Source organism: Natrix helvetica (genome assembly GCF_964273705.1).
Source record: "Natrix helvetica genome assembly, chromosome: 1".
Taxonomy (NCBI): Eukaryota; Metazoa; Chordata; class Lepidosauria; order Squamata; family Natricidae; genus Natrix; species Natrix helvetica.
In genome coordinates this window covers 72,360,242-72,379,830 of record NC_138548.1, presented here as the reverse complement: position 1 = coordinate 72,379,830, position 19,589 = coordinate 72,360,242, and the positions used below count along the sequence as shown (strand labels likewise).

The 19,589-nt window shown below is 37.5% G+C and overlaps 2 protein-coding genes across 2 annotated transcripts in view; both read left to right on the top strand.

The window, feature by feature from the left end:
• The window catches only part of LOC309393736 (cytosolic phospholipase A2 epsilon-like), a gene marked incomplete at both ends in the record, with an annotated part of 37,379 nt that extends 34,692 nt beyond the window's left edge, over positions 1-2,687 (top strand). Inside the window, 2 exons of the mRNA XM_081956231.1 lie at positions 1,664-1,850; positions 2,473-2,687. Coding sequence (XP_081812357.1) covers positions 1,664-1,850; positions 2,473-2,687 — 402 coding nt within the window. The remainder of the gene's footprint in view (positions 1-1,663; positions 1,851-2,472) is intronic.
• Positions 2,688-8,881: 6,194 nt separating this feature from the next.
• LOC309387007 (cytosolic phospholipase A2 epsilon-like) overlaps positions 8,882-19,589 on the top strand; it is a gene marked incomplete at its 5' end in the record, with an annotated part of 51,724 nt that continues 41,016 nt past the window's right edge. Inside the window, 6 exons of the mRNA XM_081943059.1 lie at positions 8,882-8,960; positions 11,610-11,746; positions 13,065-13,193; positions 14,744-14,784; positions 15,077-15,119; positions 16,092-16,149. Of these exons, the coding sequence (XP_081799185.1) occupies positions 8,882-8,960; positions 11,610-11,746; positions 13,065-13,193; positions 14,744-14,784; positions 15,077-15,119; positions 16,092-16,149 (487 nt within the window). The remainder of the gene's footprint in view (positions 8,961-11,609; positions 11,747-13,064; positions 13,194-14,743; positions 14,785-15,076; positions 15,120-16,091; positions 16,150-19,589) is intronic.

Genomic DNA, 19,589 nt, shown 5'->3' with positions numbered 1-19,589 from the left:
GTTGTTTTTTAATAGTAAAAGAAAAGATTGCGGACATACTTGAAAACATACCATATTTATGCAATTGTATACTTGTGCATTCTGAAAGAATTACCATAAAGCTCAATAAGTCTGACTTCCAAATGAGAGTAGGGTTACTCTTTTAAAAGATAAAAACTGAAATAAAAGAGTAAATATTAGCCCTTTCAGTAAGAAGTGTCCATACGGGGAGAGAAATGGCCATAGTTATAGCCCTGCTCCTTTTTTACATATATTACATGTGAGACACATATAAACAAGGACAAAGGCGATGGGTTTTTATTGCACAGTCACAGTCTGTGTCACAGTCACACCTATCAATCTAGACTTTCCTGCTCCCGGTCATGAGAAAACAATCTTGTCTGCTATTAGTTGCTTCTCTCTGCTTCCAGTACTATGTTATTTATTAATTTATCTCATTTCTCAAATTATACTTCCTACTGAGGTGAGGGTGGCCTCTACAAAACCCTGAAAAGATTGCTTTGAGAACTAATGTGCGGATCTCACGATAGCATGGAACCTACTAGAAAGTTGTATGACCGCTAGTGAAATGGACTCTCTGTGAGGTTGCTAGCATTTTGTTTTTTGTTTCTGTCTTCTTTATATTTTTTAATTAAATGGATTCTTCGTGTGTGTGTGTGTGTGTGTGTGTGTGTGTTATGTGGGAGGGAGCATTCATTTATTTATCAGCAAAAAAATTCAATACAAAAATGATTTCAGCCTGGAAGGCTCCTAGGGTGGAGCTGAAAGGCAAAAGAGAAGCAGTATGCTCCCTCCCATATTTGGGGCATACCAGGTGCCTTGACAAAACATCTAATCATTCCCCTAGCTCAGCTGATAAGGGAGGAGAGCTTGTGGCTCATAGGTTATTATAAAACTGCCTAACATGTAAAATAGTCCAAGTTCAAATCCCAGTAAGAGTATGGCTAACTGATGAAAGCTAAATAGCTTGAAATAGATCTATACTAGTCTCTCTTCGTTTATTTATCAGCAAAAAATTGTGTGTGTGTATGTCAGTGGTGGGTTCCTGAACCGGTTAGTACCTATTTGCTGCACATGTGTTTTGCACTGGAGGAATACTTCCCATAGTTTGAAATTACAATTCCAAGTCCATCTGAGCCCTTAATCCATTGTTAACTTTCTAAAACCCATGTTCTAAATCAGGGATGTCAAACTTGATTTCATTGAGGGCCACATCAGGGTTGTGTTTGACCTCGGGAGGGTGGGGGGACATGGCCAGCTCAATGTCATTCATGTTGGGGGCATTTGTGGTGGTCCAAGTGCTCTGCCAGTGAAAACAGGCTCTTGAGCTCCGTTTTTAGCTGCGATGGCCTGCAGTCTATGTCAATCATAAAATCCTAAGATCAGATATTGTACATTTTTATGATTGTATTATATTACTACTACTTTTACTTGCTGTCAGTTTTAATACTGAGATTATAAGAAGCAAAGATTTCACCATGATTTCATTCTATTGAGTAGTCTCACATTTAATTTCTAAATCTTGGATTTGTAAAACCCAAACGTTTCTGTTGAACAGGTACTATATAATTGGTGTTTTATTGTAGTGCAATATAATAATATTCATAATTGTTTGCTTTCATTTCTCATAAAATCTCTTTTTTCATTTTTTATATGAGCACAGCCTCTAGAAGATGCTTGCAAATACTACACAGAACAAGGGATTCCATTTCCAAATGTTGTCTTAACAGATGAAGACAGGAAACACCTGAAGGAATGCTACTATTTCAATCAGTCAGATGATTCTGGTTGCCCCATTTTGGTTTTCTTTCCATTAGTGAATGATTCCTTCCAATATTATACCGCACCTGGTAAGTTATTGGTAGTAGTCAGGCAACTAGCTATGCTTTATTTAGTCATCATCATCAATATTAATTGCCTTCAGGATAGTCAGGAAAGAAGCTGCAATTCTGAACTCTGCAAAATTTATCATTGACTAGATTTATCATTGACATTGTGAAGTGAGGGAGAGGGACACATTTTCTGATGCTCTTAGTCTCATATCTTCTCATACACTTTGACTGATATCTACCAATCTCTCTTTTTCTCTCTTTACATTTCTGGCACCGAGATATTAAATCTATGGATCAGTCAAATTCAGAAGGCAATGGGCAGTGATAAAGGAAGAAGTACATTGTTGAATTTTCTTGTCTGAACTTGAAGCTCTCTCTTTGACCTCAGAAAGAAAAATCTGAAGAGGGTCAATTCCCCTGAAAAGCTATGTCAGAGGCTATATGACTGCAGCCTTTATTTGGCAAAAAATAAGATTGCGCCAATGGGTACAGGATCAAATGAGCTCCTTCTCATTAAGCTAGATTAGAGTTAAAGAATAAAGTCCAGGTGCTAAAAACTTTTCATCAAATGTATTTTTTCCCCTCCTGAAATAAGCCAATAATAAAAATAACCTTCCATTTTTTTTGTTATTTATTCTAGGTGAGAAGCGCTCTGAAGCTGATATGGCTGGCGGCAACATTGACGTTTCTACTTGCAAAACCCCATATTCCACTTACTGCCTGAAATATTCGGATGAGGATTTTGACAAGCTTGTGAACCTAAGCGAATACAACATCCTGAATAACCAGCACCTGATTTTTCAAGCTTTGCATGCAGCAATAGAACGGAAAAGGCAGCACCGCTGCAAGAATTAAACTCCTTTCTATGTGTCATCATAAATGGATTATGATTGTCTTTTTCCCCCATCTCAAATTAATTACTTTCTACATTAGCAAAGCATTATTGAACTTTAAAGACAAACAAGTGTGTCATAGAATGACACAGCATCACCCCAGCCCTGTGGGCATTTCTGTCAATGTGTCAGTATTGTAAGCAAGCCTCTTTAGATATTCAACTATAATTATGTTCATAAGTGCTAAATGCATTGTAGATTTTATTCTGACATCCACCCGTCATGCCATCTGAAATGTTGATATGTTAAGTCTGAAAATACAGACTAATACAGTTATTTGCATGCAGAATGACAGTCAGGAGACACTCTGCTGCTCCGTGCACATACAGAATGGAAAATGTTATGAACCTTGTTACGGAGCAATTCTAAGGCTTCCTCTGAATTTTTTTTTTCATTTTTTCCCCATTAAAAAGTACAGTTCTTTTTCTTTTTTAGCAATATGAGCACCCTATAATCAAACTGGAAGCTTGCAGTTATTGGATAAACCTTTCAGTTTTGATGCACTCTTTCCATGAAAAGGCAAAACAGTTTAAGGCTGGCAGTGCTACTCCAGCATTGAGAATAGAGTTTGTCTTGCTTGTGAAACAAAACAAAACAAAATAAAAATCACCCGTTGCTCCTTGTCCTGACTTCCAACTGTTCTCCTTTCATTCTGGCTTGACAAAGGAACCCAAATGTGCCAAGCTCTGGCTTAGCAGCATTTTAAAAGAGCAAAGTTGGACACTGTCCTTTATTTCTACCAACTTGTGTTGTTGTTTTTTTTTACTTTGGAGAAAAAATTGAGAGTGAAGGTGAGTGAAGCTGTAGAGACAGGACAAGTCAGCCAGTTAGTGGTTTGGCACCAGAACAGACATTAAAGGGTAGCTGCTGACCAGGTGGTATTTTCCAAGCTTTGCAAATATTTAAACAGGCCTAGCTCTGCAATTGGCAGGCCTATCTATGTATCATCCATGCATGTGGTTGCTAGGAGTTGAAAATGACTTGATGGCACACACAGGTATTGCCACAATTGCAACCGGAATTTCCATTGCTAAGCAAGGTGGTTATTTGCCGTGCCCAATTCTGCTATCTTTTTTTCCCCTCGGTTGTTAAGCAAATCACTTCAGTTAAGTCAGGGGTGTCCAAACTTGAGAACTTTAAGACTTGTGGACTTCAACTCCTAGAATTGAACTCATAGCTGGCTGGGGAATTCTGGGAGTTGAAGTCCACAAGTCTTAAAGTTCCCAAGTTTGGACACCCCTGAGTTTAGTGAATCATGTGGCCATTAAGTCAATCTGCTTCAGGATTTCCCACCACCACCACCACCATATTAAACGGGATGATGGACGCGCTTAGTTTGGCTATTCTGCTATGACCTGTCTGACATGAGTGACACTTCTGACAGAATATGTTACTGTGAGCATAGTTTTCAATCTCATCAGAGCATTTAAATTACTCAAGGGCATAACAACAGACAACATCCAAAATATTTAGAAGAAAATAGTAGAATAGAAAGGAAATAAAAGGAAAACCAGTGGTACAAAAATAAACATTTGATTGATAAAATAGTTCTGGTGAACTATTAGAAAAGCTGAAAAACAATTTACATATTGTTTGGATTGATAATAAGTGTTTTGATTCATTTCCACATAGTTAGATCATCAAATGTTTGGAAGCAACTGGTGTCAGTACAAACATTAAAATGCTTATAGAAAAAATAATGGAAGCATGTAGAAGACACGATTGGTGGTTGGAAATGATTACACTTGTTATTTATCATTACTATCATTCCCTTTTGTGGTCTTGAAGAAAACAAATCTTGGCTACCGAACAACAAAAAAATACTAACTAATATCACATTAGTTTTATATGGATGATCTGAAGCTTTATGGAAAATTAGAAATCAAAATTTAGTCATTGATAAATATAAGAATTTTTAGCACAGATACAGTATAAAAGACAAAATTAAATGATGGAAACACCATCAAAACCATCAATACCTGTGCCATACCTGTGTCATCATACATAGCTGGAATTATAAACTGGACATAAGCTGAACTGGATAAACAGGAAAGCTAATAACTACTATCCATTATACATTACATCCCCATAGTGATACTGATACATTAAACCTGGAGGCAGAAGCTTACTTCAGGTTAAACAAACTGTCAAAGAAGAATAGCATACATTGGCTAATTACATAAAAGACAGTCCACAAAACAAGCATTGATGCAATTTAAAAAATTGAAACTTACTGTACTTGCAGGAAACCAAACATGAATATTGAAATAATGCAATAAAAAGAAGAACATTATGCTGGCAAGGAATGGATGGTCAATTTCTTGAAAGGATTAAAGGATAAAGATAACACCTGGCAATGGCTTACCTGAAATTTTTTAAAAAGAAAGTGAATGCTTGATTTTAGATGTACAGAAACAAGCTATTTGAAATAATGTGATCAAGACTAGAATTGAAGTCATTAAACAGTAGATCGTACAAAGCAACAGAAGAAATGCTAGATGATATAGTCAGATTGTGCGAGAAAATTATACAAATAGTTTATAAACAACATAACACAATTGCCAAAATGATCTACTAGAACTAAACATTTACATGTACCAATAATGAATAATTGGTGGGAATATATAGTTGGAAAAATAATAATAAACATGAGCAGGTTAAATTATTGTGAGATTTCCAAATACAATATGGTAGAGACTTGGCTCATATTTATTTATTTATTTATTTATTTATTAAACTTCTAGACCGCCCCCTCTCCCCGAAGGGACTCGGGGCAGTGTACAGGTACAAATTTAAAAACCATACACTCAATTATATACATACTAAAATTGAATTGAAATGAAATGAAATGAAATGAAAAAAGAAGAAATTGTGAATAATTGATGTGGGCAATATCAGGAAATAGTAGAATGGAAGACAAAGAATTGGAGAAGATCAAAAGGCATCCAGATCTGAAATTTGAAGTTGAAAGATTCTGGCATAACCCAGTTGTGGTGGTTATTAGCACTCTGGATGCCATAAAAAATCTGTGCCATAGAAAAATCTGTACATTTATAAAAAAAATTATTAGTCAATTGCAAAAGGTCACATTACTGGGATCCACACATCTATTACACTCATACGTTATGACACTCTAGTTTCTTGGGAAGAATTCAATGTGTATGAATGTGTAAAGCCAACACTAGTTAAAGAACTGGCAGCTATGCTTTCACATTGCTGTATAAATGATAAGCACTGTGGCTCCTGATGAGAAACCATTGGGCAGAATTATGAGAATCAATTGCTTATTACTGTCTCCCCCTCCCACGTGACCCCCAATCTAGCACAATAGAAGAAAAGACACATATTTAATACCCATCCAGGTAACCATTTTTATCTTTTCAACAATTGTTTTTCAATGAAGAAAAGTAATTTTAGAATCAATATCAATCAAGTTGGGAAGGGAAGGCATTTTGATCTGTTCATGCTATCAGCAATGATTTCTTCAAAGGTATTTCATGCCTTGGCATTTGCTGTAATAGTGATGTAAGGTGGGAATTTTTTTTTGTTGTTCCAGAAGAGAGGCGTGTCTCTGAATCATTTATGAAATGACTATCTACTTATGCTGGTTAAAAAGCTGCACATCTCTTTGCACATTCACAGTATTGCCCTCACCTGCCCTCAAGAACATTCAGCCTACACAGTTTTGCCAGATCACAACATGGAAGTGCCTGGAGAGTTACCTTTTTGGGTAAGCATCCACTTTATTTCTATTTGTATCCTCATATGTGGAGTTAAAGCAATGGTAGGAGTCCTTTTTTATGTTCTATATAATATCAGCAGGTTGATGGTCAATTTAAAGCATGTGTCTTAGCAATTGTAGTTTTCTCCTTGCCACCCATCTCTTTGTAGAAATTATTACAGAATGTGGGAAAGATTCAAAATGGGATTCATCAAATGTGAGCAAAGTAAAGTTATCAAATGTTATTAGTCAGGATGGATCATGCCTCTGCATATAAGATTTTTTTGTCTATTTATTTATTTAAATATGTAGGAACTCAACTCCAGTAGAGTCCAGTTACTGGGTTCAGAACACTAGTATTGAGTTGATTGACCTTAGTAAGCTAAATAAATCTGACTATGATGGGTCACTATGGAAAATCAGATGCTATATTAAGTAGGTCATTGGCAGTATCATATAAGGCTAGCAATGACTTCTCCATGCTCTGCTTATATTCCCACAATTGATATACCTGTGGGAATCAAGACATTTTTATATAATCCATTTGTAATGGTTATGTAATGAGCCCCGGGGGCTCAGTGGTTAGAATGCAGTTAACCTTGTATAGGTTAACTCTGCCAACATGCCAGGAGTTTGATCCTGATGGGCTCAAAGATAACTCAGTCTTCCATTTTTTTTGAGATTGGTAAAATGAGGACCCAGATTGTTGGGGGCAAAATGCTGACTCTGTAAACCACTTAGAAAGTGCTGTAAAGCACTAAGGAGAAGTATATAAGTCTAAGTCAGTGGTCAGGACCCCTTTGGGGGTCGAATGACCCTTTCACAGGGGTTGCCTAACACATATTTTTGATGGTCTTAGGAACTGAGACACCAATTTTATGGTTGGGGGTCACCACAACATGAGGAACTGTATTAAAGGGTCGCGGCATTGGGAAGGTTGAGAACCACTGAGCTAAGTGCTATTGCTATTGCTATTCTAGTATCCACTGGTAACCTAGGAATAGCCACAATTTGGATCTTTGTTCCCCAACTGAAATATTTGTTAGTGTTATGCAAACTGATCAAAGAGTCAAGAGTGTAGTTCATCTCTAAGAGCTGGTATGGTTACTTCAAGTTTATTTTCTGGTTAGGTGTAGCTGTTTTTTAGTAAAGGAGTTCAGGTGAAAGTATTTTCTGTCTGTACAACCACATATCTACAAGATTAGAAAAGATTGCAATAAGCTCTGCTGTCCATTTAGGAGCCAAGGTAACCACAGTGCTTCAAACAATAGTTTGGAAAGTACCTTTGCTTGCTTCACAAAGCACCTTTGGAAGTGGTTTCTGCAGCCTCGGTAGTGCTCTTTCTTGAGTGTGGGAATTAATGTCTTGATTTTGATCAATTCTCCAGAATGGCATTGCCACCTTGGTATTCTGCAATGATAGTTCTGGTTTTATTAAATAAGCATTCTGTAGATGCAAAAATTACCTACATACCATCAACAGCAACTCAGAAAATTTACAAATATAATGGGCCACAAGACAGTTTATTTCATTTAAACCTTTTGTAAATATGCACAGCTCATGCAAATGAGGCATTATTTAAATGTGATCATTTTTTCCCTCTGTGCTCTGTGAAGGGTTAGACTCTAATTGTGTAGAATGTTGCCTTGGGAATGTTGTTATTTCATTAACTAATGCAAAGAATGGCTATATGCACATCACACATCACCTTGATGTGTATTGCAACAGATTAGAATTAATGAATGGAAATTACACAAAAGTTGTGTATGTTGACAATCAGAAAAACTATCCTAATGATCAGAATTGTTTACAGAAAGGATGAAGGGGGGGGGGTTTCCAGGAAAAATACTTTAGTGGAATCTAATCTAATCTAATACTTTAGATAGCAATAGCAATAGCACTTAGACTTATATACCACTTTGCAATGCTTTGCAACTCTCTCTAAGTGGTTTATAGAGTCAGTGTATTGCCCCCAACAATCTGTGTCCTCATTTTACTGACCTCGGCAGAATCGAAGGCTGAGTCAGCCTAGGACAGGGGTGTCCAAACTTGGCAACTTTAAGACTTGTGGACTTCAACTCCCAGAATTCCCCAGCCAGCTGGCTGGGGAATTCTGGGAGTTGAAGTCCACAAGTCTTAAAGTTGCCAAGTTTGGACACCCCTGGCCTAGGGGATTCACTGGGGATTGAAGTAGATAATCTTGCAATGGAAGATAAGACTAAATGAATCTCAGATGCTTACAAGCCAATTTGTATCTCCTCTTAATATTATGGCCTAGCCCTTTTAATATTTGTTAGAAGAAATATTTAAGTTTACTTTGAGTTTTTGAGATCCACCATATGAATTTTTTTTCTGTTCAGTACTTCTCTCTTCCAACTGTTCCAACTTCTAACCTGCCATTCACACCTTAATGTTATTTTCAATACATTATTATTATGCAGGGAGAGGTAGCACCTTGTTGTTTCCTTACCATAAGAGTGATTAGAGCAAAGAATCTCCGGAAAGCAGATATGTGTGAGTATCCTGTGTATATTCTCCCCCTTTTCAGAATAGCACTAAACTGGCATTGGGACTATTTTACTTAAGGAGATTCATTAAGAATTATTCTTCACCATTTCCTAACTTATACAAAGAAAACTAAAGTATTGAAGCTTAGTCACTGAATATATTGAATTCTGAATTCTCCAACACTGGAAGTTTTGAAGAAGAGATTGGACAACCATTTGTCTCAAATGGTGTAGGGCAGTGATGGCGAACCTTTTTTGGCTCGCGTGCCACAAGTGGGGGGAGCGCAGGGGGGTTGAGTGCAGGCGTGCCACACCCATAATGCAACGTGCGACCCCCCCCAGTGCGCATGCACGCACAACCCGCGACCCCCCCCATTTTTACATGCTTTTTTCGCCCTCCCCAGGCTCCAGGGGCTTTATAGGAGCCTGGGGAGGGCGAAAAGAGCCTCCCCCGACCCCCCGGAGGCCCTCCGGAGGCTTCAGGGACTGTCCAGAGGCTTCCCTGAAGCCTTCGGAGCGCTTAAAACCACCCTCCGAGCAACCTGGAAGTCACTTCCGGTTTGCTCAGAGGGTGGCTTTAAGCATTCCGAAGGCTTCAGGGACAGTCCCTGAAGCCTCTGGGGGGGGCGGGGGGCTCTTTTCCCCCTCCCCAGGCTCCTATAAAGCCTCTGGAGCCTGGGGAAGGCGAAAAATAGCTTTTAAATAGGTGAACTCAGCTGGCCAGCCGCGCATGCGCGCTGGCCAGTTGACAGGGCAGCGCCTCGCGTGCCCTGACAAATGGCTCTGTGTGCCACTTGTGGCACGCGTGCCATAGGTTCGCCATCACTGGTGTAGGGTTTCCTGCCTGAGCAGGGGGTTGGACTACCAGACCAAAGACTCTGTTATTCTGTTCTATGCTGTTCTTCCTGCAGGACAAGTTCTTAAGGTCCTTGCATTTTAAAATACTGATTATATGGAGGAGAGTTGAGTTTGGAAAATGCATGCCAGAAGGCATGTTTCTCTGACTCTTTCATTTTTCTCCTAATAGTTTTTTACACTGCAAGGAGTGTCATTCTAACTTACAATTTAAAGCACACGTAGAACCTGCAGCCTGCAGTTGCTGTTGAAGTACAACTTTCAGAAGTTCTGGATAAAATAAAGGAGAATATTTGTAGCTTACGGTTGAAATGAGGGGTCTTTGGTGCTCTCTGGGTTTGCTTGTTTTCTTACAGATATTTCATTACACAAATTAGATAACATCATCAGTGCTAGTAAGGGATGGGGGTTGCTCTCAATTAATAAACACATTAGACATAAACAACCTCTAAATACTATGCAAAAGAGACAAAGAACAAGCCAAAAAAGGAAGCAAAACAACCAAAACACCTCCTCACCAGCAATCAGCAGCCAAATGAGCATAGATTAACATCAGACCAAGAATCAAGAAATAAACAATACCCCAATCAAGGAACTGCCAAACAAGCTAACAGTAAACAGCCCAGCCAAAGAACCTCCAAGGTCACTCCCACCAAACCTGGCAAGGGAAGCCATTGTCATTCTCAGCCCTTCAGTCATGTCCAATCCTCGGCCACTCTATGGATCAGCACTCTCCATGCCATTCTGTCCCACACAACCATGGTCATCCCAGCACAATCCTTTACAGTGTCCAGCCAGCAAGTACTAGGAAGGCCCCTTCTCTTTTTTTCGCTGAGCACAATTGACTTTTCGAACGAGTCAGCTCTCATGACACATCGAGCGAGTCGGCTCCCATGACACAAGTACGACAGGTTCTGTTTGGCCATCTTGGCTTCAAGCGATATTTTGGGTGAGGTTTTGTCTAGGACTACTTTGTTATTTTTGCAGTCTATGGGATGGGTAATAGTCACCTCCAGCACTTCAGTTGAAACATATCCACCCTTCCCCTATCTGCCTTTTTCAGAGTCCAGGTTTTGCAGTCATAAGCAGCAATTGCAACAATTATTGTATTAAGACAAGCCAACATAAAAAGAGGGCAAACCCCACTCAGTTTATACATAGATGCACCACACCCTGACTACTTTTTATCTTCTTACCATATACAGGTCGTCCTCGACTTATGACCACAATCAAGGGCAAAATTTCTGTTGCTAAATGAGAGTTGTTGTGCATTTTGCCTCATTTTATGACCTTTCTTGTCACAGTTGTTAAGTGAATCACTGCAGTTGTTAAGTTAGTAACAAGATTGTTTAGTGAATCTGGCTTCTCCATTAACTTTGCTGGTCAGAAGTTCGCAAAGGGTCATCATATGATTCCGGAACACTTCAACCGTCATAAATATGAGTCCATTTCCAAGCATCTGAATTTCGGTCACGTGACCATGGGTGTGTGTGTGTGCTGCAATGGTTGTAAGTGTGAAAAGTTGGCATGTCACTTTTGTTCAGTGCCGTTGTAACTTTGAACGGTCACTAAATGAACTGTTGTAAGTCAAGGACAACCTGTACATCATTCTACTATGCCCTCTAACATTAGATTGCAAATATGGGCCAGATCAAAGGAGGGGGAGGTTCAAGAGATATTATGCATACAGAAAGTATACCCGCTGTTCCTCTTTCGATATCCCAATGTTGCCTCTGTAATGTATACTACTGAGTAATATCACCCGTCACATAATTATTTATACATTGATCTTTTACAACAGTAAGCCCTTCTGACTGCTACTCGAAGTTGCAACTGCCAACTGCTTCTTCTGCACAGTTCCAAACAAAGACCATTCGCAACTGCAAAGACCCTGTCTGGAATGAAACCTTTCATTTCATGGTGCAGCCCAGAGTAAAGGTAAACAGCTCATTGTTAGTTTTAGTTTCAGTGGCTGTGTGATCATGGCAGGGCGGGAGAGATGAATGATTAGGAAAGCTATGGCCAGTCAGAAGTTAGTATACTCCAAGACTCATGGCCCAAGCTCATTCCTTTGCTTCATAGACTTGAAGGCAATATTCATTTATATTTCAAATGCTGTGCCTTAAGTTTGTGAATTCTATGTAGTTGGTGCATTGGATCCAAGCACTGACAGAGTGGAAGCTCATTGGCGCACAAGGGGGTAGCAATGGGAGTTTTAACAGGGCAATACTAGCCCTGTTCCTTGTCAATATTCAGCACGAAACCTCACTCGTGCATAACAGGGGCAAAGCTTGCAGCATGAAGCCAAATGCAGCCTTAATTTCTATGATAAAAATACCAAACTCCTGGTGTTTTTATCAGAAGAATCCAAGAAATCCATCATTTCTCATCCAAGAAGCTTCTGCAGCTCCGACTGGATGGTGGGGAATGGAAGGATTTATATTCCTAAGAACAGCTGTCTGAAATGAATATAAATCCTTCTATTCCCCACCATCCATTGCACATCAGAACAACTAGACACAAGGACAGTTTTTCCCCCCATGCCATCACTCTGCTAAACAAGTAATTCTCACAACACTGTCAAACTATTTAGTAAGGCTGTATTACTATTATTCTTTTCATGTTTCCTATTCCTATCTCCTTTTCTACTTATGACTATGACTTTGTTGCTTGTATCTTTACAATTTATACTGTTTTATTTAGTTTCCTGGTATGATTTATATTGATGGCTTATTTAGTATCCTATGACTGTCAATAAGTGTTGTATCTTATGATTTATGATGAATGTATTTTTATGATGACTATGATCATGATTTAACACTTATAACTTTTATGTACACTGAGAGCTTATGCACCAGACAAATTCCTTGTGTGTCCAATCACACTTGGCCAATAAAGAATTCTATTCCAGTTGCCTCTTGAAAAAGCACCTTTGGTACTTCTTTAGATGCCCATAATCAGTGTGTTTTTAGCCTCCATTTCCAAAACTTGACATTTTGAGCAGCTGTTAGACCTACCATGCAAAGTGTATCTACTTCCACAGTCCTACAGAACTGCTTTCTTATCAGTTCAACCAGATTCCTATTTTTTAATAACAGCAAAGAATGAAATATACAGCACATCTCATCATACACTTCCTTTTACCTAAACTAAAGAACCTTCAACCTCTCTTTGCCCAATGCTATCCCCATCCAAATGTATATTCCCCACTTTATGACATATCTACCTTTTAGCAACCTTTTATTTCTTTTACCAGAATGTGTTGGAGCTGAGTGTTGTTGATGATGATGTCTGTCAAGATGACCATCTTTTCACTGTACGCTTTGATACAGCAAAATTGCCACTGAATGAAAAAGTGCTCATGAGTTTTAACTGCAACCAAAAGGTCTGTAACCTTAATTAGCATTTTAACAGAGCAATTTTGTGTGTTTACTCAAAAGTGAACATGCACATTATTTGGCATGTGCATGCACACACCAAATTGACGTAATCATTTTACACCCTGAATTAATATACAAACTAGAACACAGTTATTCTTTTATTTTCACGCTTTACTAAACAGTAGTGAAACTGTAGTAAAAATGCATATGTAAAATATATTATGGTTAGGTTCATATTGTGAAAAATGCCTTGCAAAAAATTTTGTTAGGGGAAATTGGTGCAAAACTGTACACAGATTTTTGGCCCTATTGGGGGGGGGGGGAAGCAATTGTCTTGGTTTGCAGGCATTTACTTTTAGAATCCAAAATTATGTAGTAACTGAAGAGAACATTTGCTTGCAGAAGTCTATTTCTATCTTATTTTTATTTTGTTTTTACTGTGTTTTATTCTAGCATCATTTTACCATCATTGAAAACTATTTTATAATGTTTCCGTAAAGATATGTGTGTTTGTGTGTGTGTGTGTGTGTGTGTGTGTGTGTGTGTGTGTATTTGTGTTACAACCCCTGGTATGCCCAAATATGGGAGGAAGCTCACTACTCCCAGGTTCAAATCCCAGTAAGGGTATGGCTAGCTGATGAGAGCTAAATAGCTCGAAATAGATCTATACTAGTCTCCCTTTATTTATTTATCAGCACAAATACAACACACACACACACACACACACACACATGCATACATACATACACGTTTTGAAGAACAGGAGCTCAATATGATAGCCTCTAAAATAAGAATTCTCTAGAAAGAATTGTAATAGTTGTTAACAATCAATTATAGCCTAGAGAGCTAGACAGAGAGAGATGAGTTTGGGTCTTTCCTTTCTTGAGGCTAGCCCATTAGTTTGTAGATATAATGAGAGTGGAATGGAGTTAGTAGAACTTGTGGTCTTGCATATCATTCTCAGAGCAATGGAAATGATATACAAATGTAAATACTGCAACCATGCAAACCTACACATACAGCCCAACTTATCTTTTTACATCAGTGGTGAAATTCATTTTTTTTTACTACCGGCCGTAGTTTGTTGGCCGTGGCTTGTTGGGTGTGGCAGGGGAAGGATACTGAAAAATCTGCATTCCCTCCCCACTCTGGGGTCAGCCAGAGGTGGTATTTGCCAGTTCTCCAAACTGCTCAAAAATTTCGCTACTGGTTCTTCAGAACCTATCAGAACCTGCTGAATTTCACCCCTGTTTTACATGCTAGTGATATTAAGAGTGAGCTGTTCAGAAGATATGAAAATTAATATCTTTTTATTTACTATTCTATTCTTAGCTCCATTTGATGTGGCTGTTCATCCATTATGATTTAGTGTTGTGACTGTAATTCTGCAACTATGGTTAAAATCCAGATAATATTATGCTTGAACATAACAGTAATTCAAAGAATAGGCATCTTTGTGTCAGTTGTGGTGAGATTGCAACTCTCAGAATTCCTAGAAAACCCTTTTAGAATGGTTTCAGTAGGACATTTTACACTTATTTTCCTCTAATTTCAGGAAAATGAGGAGCTGGAATTAGAATTTGAGTTACTGCATAGGTGGGTAAAATCAGAATCTAAATAATCTCTACAAAATTTACTATGTCCCTGCTTGTCATCTGTATGAAATATTGTGCAATATTTTCCTTCACTAATACTAAGATCTAACGATATTCTATTACTTAGCAGTCCTCTGCATTTATAAGAATGCATAAGAAACTTTGCATTTTAAACATCCTGAGCTACCACTGGTTGTTTTCAACATTTCTAGGAATTGCTTTTTTTAACAGTAACTTTAAAAATCCCACCTTGCTGAATAAATAAAGTAATTATAATATGATTTTTTTTTTAGATCAAGATTTTCTGAAATAATCATTACAAATGGAGTTCTTCTGGTAAGTATTTTATCTACTTTCTCTAATACCTTTTCTGAAAAGGGAATGAAATGAATGCAATTTCCAACTAAGCCATCTGATCCCTTTTCCTTTTCCTAACTGATATCTGAAACTTTCGATTAAGGAATCAGACACTTTAAACTTTCAATTAAGAGCCGAGGTGGCACAGTGGTTAGAGTGCAGCACTGCAGGCTACTTCACCTGACTGCTCGCTGCAGTTTGGCAGTTCAAATCTCATCGGCTCAAGGTTGACTCAGCCTTCCATCCTTCCGAAGTGCGTAAAATGAGGACCCAGATTGTCGGGGGAAATATGCTGACTCTGTAAACCACTTAGAGAGAGCTGTAAAAGCAGTATATAAGTAAAGCAGTATGTAAGTTTAAGTGCTATTTGCTACTTGATTTTTTCAAGTATCTCATAATTAAACCTTGGACTTTTACAGTTGACCTTCTATCTTGTTTGTCCAAGTGAATATTATTTTAGGATGATGGTAGTATTTAATTTCCTGAAAATATAATTATATCAGTAACATGCAATTACGCACGATTGTATACAGTTATGCACAGAGTATATCCTGCACACCGCATAGGATATATATACACCATGTAAAAAAAGAGATTTTAAATGTTTTTAAAAAATATATAGGTGCGATAGTTTAATAAATATAAATCTATGTTTCGTTTATTACTATTACTAGATTTTGAATGTGTGTGTGTGTGTGTTTTATGTATAGTTAAATACATATATACTTACATGGAAAACATTTGTCACTTGCCTTTAAAAATGTTAACAGGTGAGTTACATTTCAGTAGCTGTTCTCAGCCATATCATGTTATAGGAAGTGGATATTATCCCCCCCCCCCCCAATGCTGGTTGGCATACCATCTTATCATTCAGAGGGAAAACCAATAGCAGGAATTTTACCCTTTCAATTTGAATTGAGTGTCCTCTTGTATTTCTTTGCATTTCTATAGTCTCGACAAGTCCGCTGTTTGGAGGTCGAGGTGGAGAAGAAAAAGGCGCGAAACTCAAGTAATATTACTTTTTCTGTAAACTCAGAGAAGGTGTAGCATCTGTAATCATGCAGGGTGTGGCTCCCACCCTGCTGATATTAAAAAAAAAAAAACCTGACTGTTCTTCCAGGCCTTGAAGTAGGGTGGCTGCCATGTCCCTGACATTTCTGGTACTACATGGAGTTTCTCCTGTACAGACATTTATTTATTTATTTATTTTATTAAACTTCTACGTCGCCCGTCTCACTGAGGCGACACTAAGCAACTTTATGATGTCTTCTGTTTGTCGTTATTTATCTGCTCCAATGTTTCTTAAACGTGTGCTCCAAGGCTCCTCAAAATTTTGCCAGCCTAAACAAGATTAAAATCCCTAGCACGTGGAAAGCAGCAGCTGCAACTGCAGCAAAGGTGTCAGTTTTAATGTTGGATATGGTACTTATCAATAAATATAACTCATACAAACAAAAGGTCTCATGGGGAGGGTCCTCTATACGATTCATCAAGAATGATCTCTTTAACCTATAGCAGTTCTACTCAAGTTCTAATAAAGAAATATCATCATTTGAAATAAGTGAAGAACCAGGTAACATTGTATATTGTATTTACTCTACGAGAACATGGAGCTGAATTTTTCTTTCTACAGTACATCAACTACTTGTGAATTGGGACTGGTGGGTGGTCTTAGATCTGCTGAGAAGAATAAAAGACCAGGCTGAGAATAAATGAACTGTAGAGCTCTCTGCAGAAAAGTATGGATACCTTAATTTGGAAGGGTTGCTTGATCACTTCCTTGGTAAATCCTAAGTTTTTGGGTGAAGTCTAAACAGAACTTCTTTATTTCCTGTACTCTTGGTCAGTAGGCAGCTCTCATTGGCATATCTTGAGCCAACTTTCTTCTCTCCTGTCTTTGCTCTTTCCTGTCTAGCACGGCTAATACTTTTGTTTCTGTTTCCTGTTTCTGCAGGGAGTAGAGAAGGGTAGGCATTCACATATGTGTATTTCAGTTTTTCGATGTGAGAGAATGATTGGTATACAAAGATGGAGATAAACTGATTTTATAAATGGGATGGTTTATAAGTGGCTGAGATTCAGGGGTGGGTTCCTGCCAGTTCTAACCTCTTTTATAGAAGAGGTTCCACAAATCTACAGTGCCGTTTAGAACCGGTTCTAGCTCCCTCCCCCAGCCTGTCCGCACATCATCAAGATGAAGAGCGAGCGGAGGAATTCTGGGAGTTGAAGTCCACAAGTCTTAAAGCTGTCAAGTTTGAACACCCCTGGAGTTTTTTTTTCTTTTCTTTTTTTGAATAATTTTTTATTGTTTTTGTCTTTTTATCACATATTACACTCTTTATATCAACAGTTTGTACAATGTTACATCGTCGTATCTATGTATGTTTTCCTCTCTTTACCATATATTACAATCCTTATGTCATTTTATCTATACATTTTTATGATATTTAACATATTTACCTATTTTTATATACAGTTCTATGTTTATTTATGTATATTGTTTTCGGCTTAAATGTTTTTCTTATTATCCAACCATTCATACCACTTATTCCAAATTTCGTAGTATTCCGATTCTTCTTTGTCCTGTAATTTTTGAGTTAGTTTGTCCATCTCTGCGCACTCCAAAGTTTTTTTTATCACTAATTCATCTGGCGGTGTATTGTTTTGCTTCCAGCATTGGGCGAAGGCAATTCTAGCTATAGTTAATATATGTGTTAGTAAATATTTAATTTTTTTTGTATAGTTCCCTTTAATTATTCCTAATAAAAAGGTTTCAGGTTTATACTTTACTTGTTCCCCCGTAATTTCTTGTGCCCACTTCCAGATTCTTTTCCAGTATTTTTGCGATTCCGGGCATGTCTACCACATGTGGTAGTAGGTCCCTTCTTCTTTTTTACATTTCCAGCATATCGATTTCAGTGTTGGGTACATTTTTGCTAATCTTGTTGGTGGTAGGTGCCAATGATAAAACATTTTATATATATTATCTTTCAGTGTCGCTGATCTCGTTAATTTATAATTTATATTCCAAATTTTTTCCCAATCCGCTAGATCTATGTTATAACCAAAATTTTTGGCCCATGCTATCATACATCCTTTAACTATTTCTTCTTCTAAGTTTATTTCTAACAAATATTTATACATTTTCGTTATAAATTTGTTTTCTGGGCCAGTTAAGATTTTGTCTATTTGTTGCAATTCCGTATATATTCCATATTCTTTTATATCTTTTTTATATCTTGATTGTATTTGGAGGTATGGCCACCAATCTATATTGATATTATTCTCTTTTAGTTCTTGGTTCGTTTTCAAATTCCCCTGGTTATCTAATATTTCACTATATCTAACCATTTTTGATAAATCTAGCGTATTGGGGTGTATCATGGCTTCCATGGTGGAAAGCCATGCCGGTATTTTCATATAGTGTTTTGCTTTAATTTTATTCCAGACTTGAATTAATGCTTCTCTAATGTAATGTCTATGGAAATATTTTTGCTTCTTTTTACTCTCTTCCCATAAGAAAAAATGCCATCCTGTTTGTAGGTCGTGGCCTTCTATTGCTAATATTCTTTTGTTTTTTAGATTTATCCAATCTTTAATCCAAATTAGTGCTGCTGCATTGTAGTAGAGTTCCCAGTCAGGTAGTCCCATACCACCTCTGCTTCTATCGTCCTGTAATGCTTTCAGTTTTATCCTAGCTTTTTTCCCTTGCCAGATGAATTTTAGTATTATTTTATTCAATTCAGTAAAAAAAGTTTTCTCTAGTTTTATGGGAATCGTTTGAAATAGATATAGGACTCTTGGTAGTATGTTCATTTTTATAGTTGCTATTTTCCCTAATAGCGATAGTTGTAGTTTCCCCCATAATTCTAGGTCTTTTTTAATTTGTTGCACTAATTTTGTGTAATTATTTTCTTTTATGGTTGAGCACTTTGCAGTTAGCCATATTCCTAAATATTTGACTTTCTTTACTACCTGGAGTCCTATTGTTTTTTCTAATTCTTTGTTCTGTTTTTCCTTCAAATTTTTGGTTATTATTTTAGTCTTTTCTCTATTAATTTTTAGTCCTGCCACATCTCCATATTTTTCTAGTTCTTGCATTAACCTGTTCCCTGTTTCTAATGGATCTTCTATGATAAATACTAGGTCATCCGCAAAGGCCTGTATTTTGTATTCTTCCTTTTTAGTTTTGGTTCCTCTTATTTCCTGTTTTTTTCTAATTCGTATCAGAAGGCTTTCTAGCGTCAGAATAAAAAGCAGAGGTGATAGTGGGCAGCCTTGTCTCACTCCTTTCGTTATTTCAAAAGACTCTGTCTTCTCCCCATTCAATAGTATGCTTGCCTTTTGGGTGGAGTATATTGTTTCTATTAATTTTTCAAATTTATTTCCTAGATTCATATTTTTAATTTGTTGTTTCATGTATTGCCAATTTAAATTATCGAATGCCTT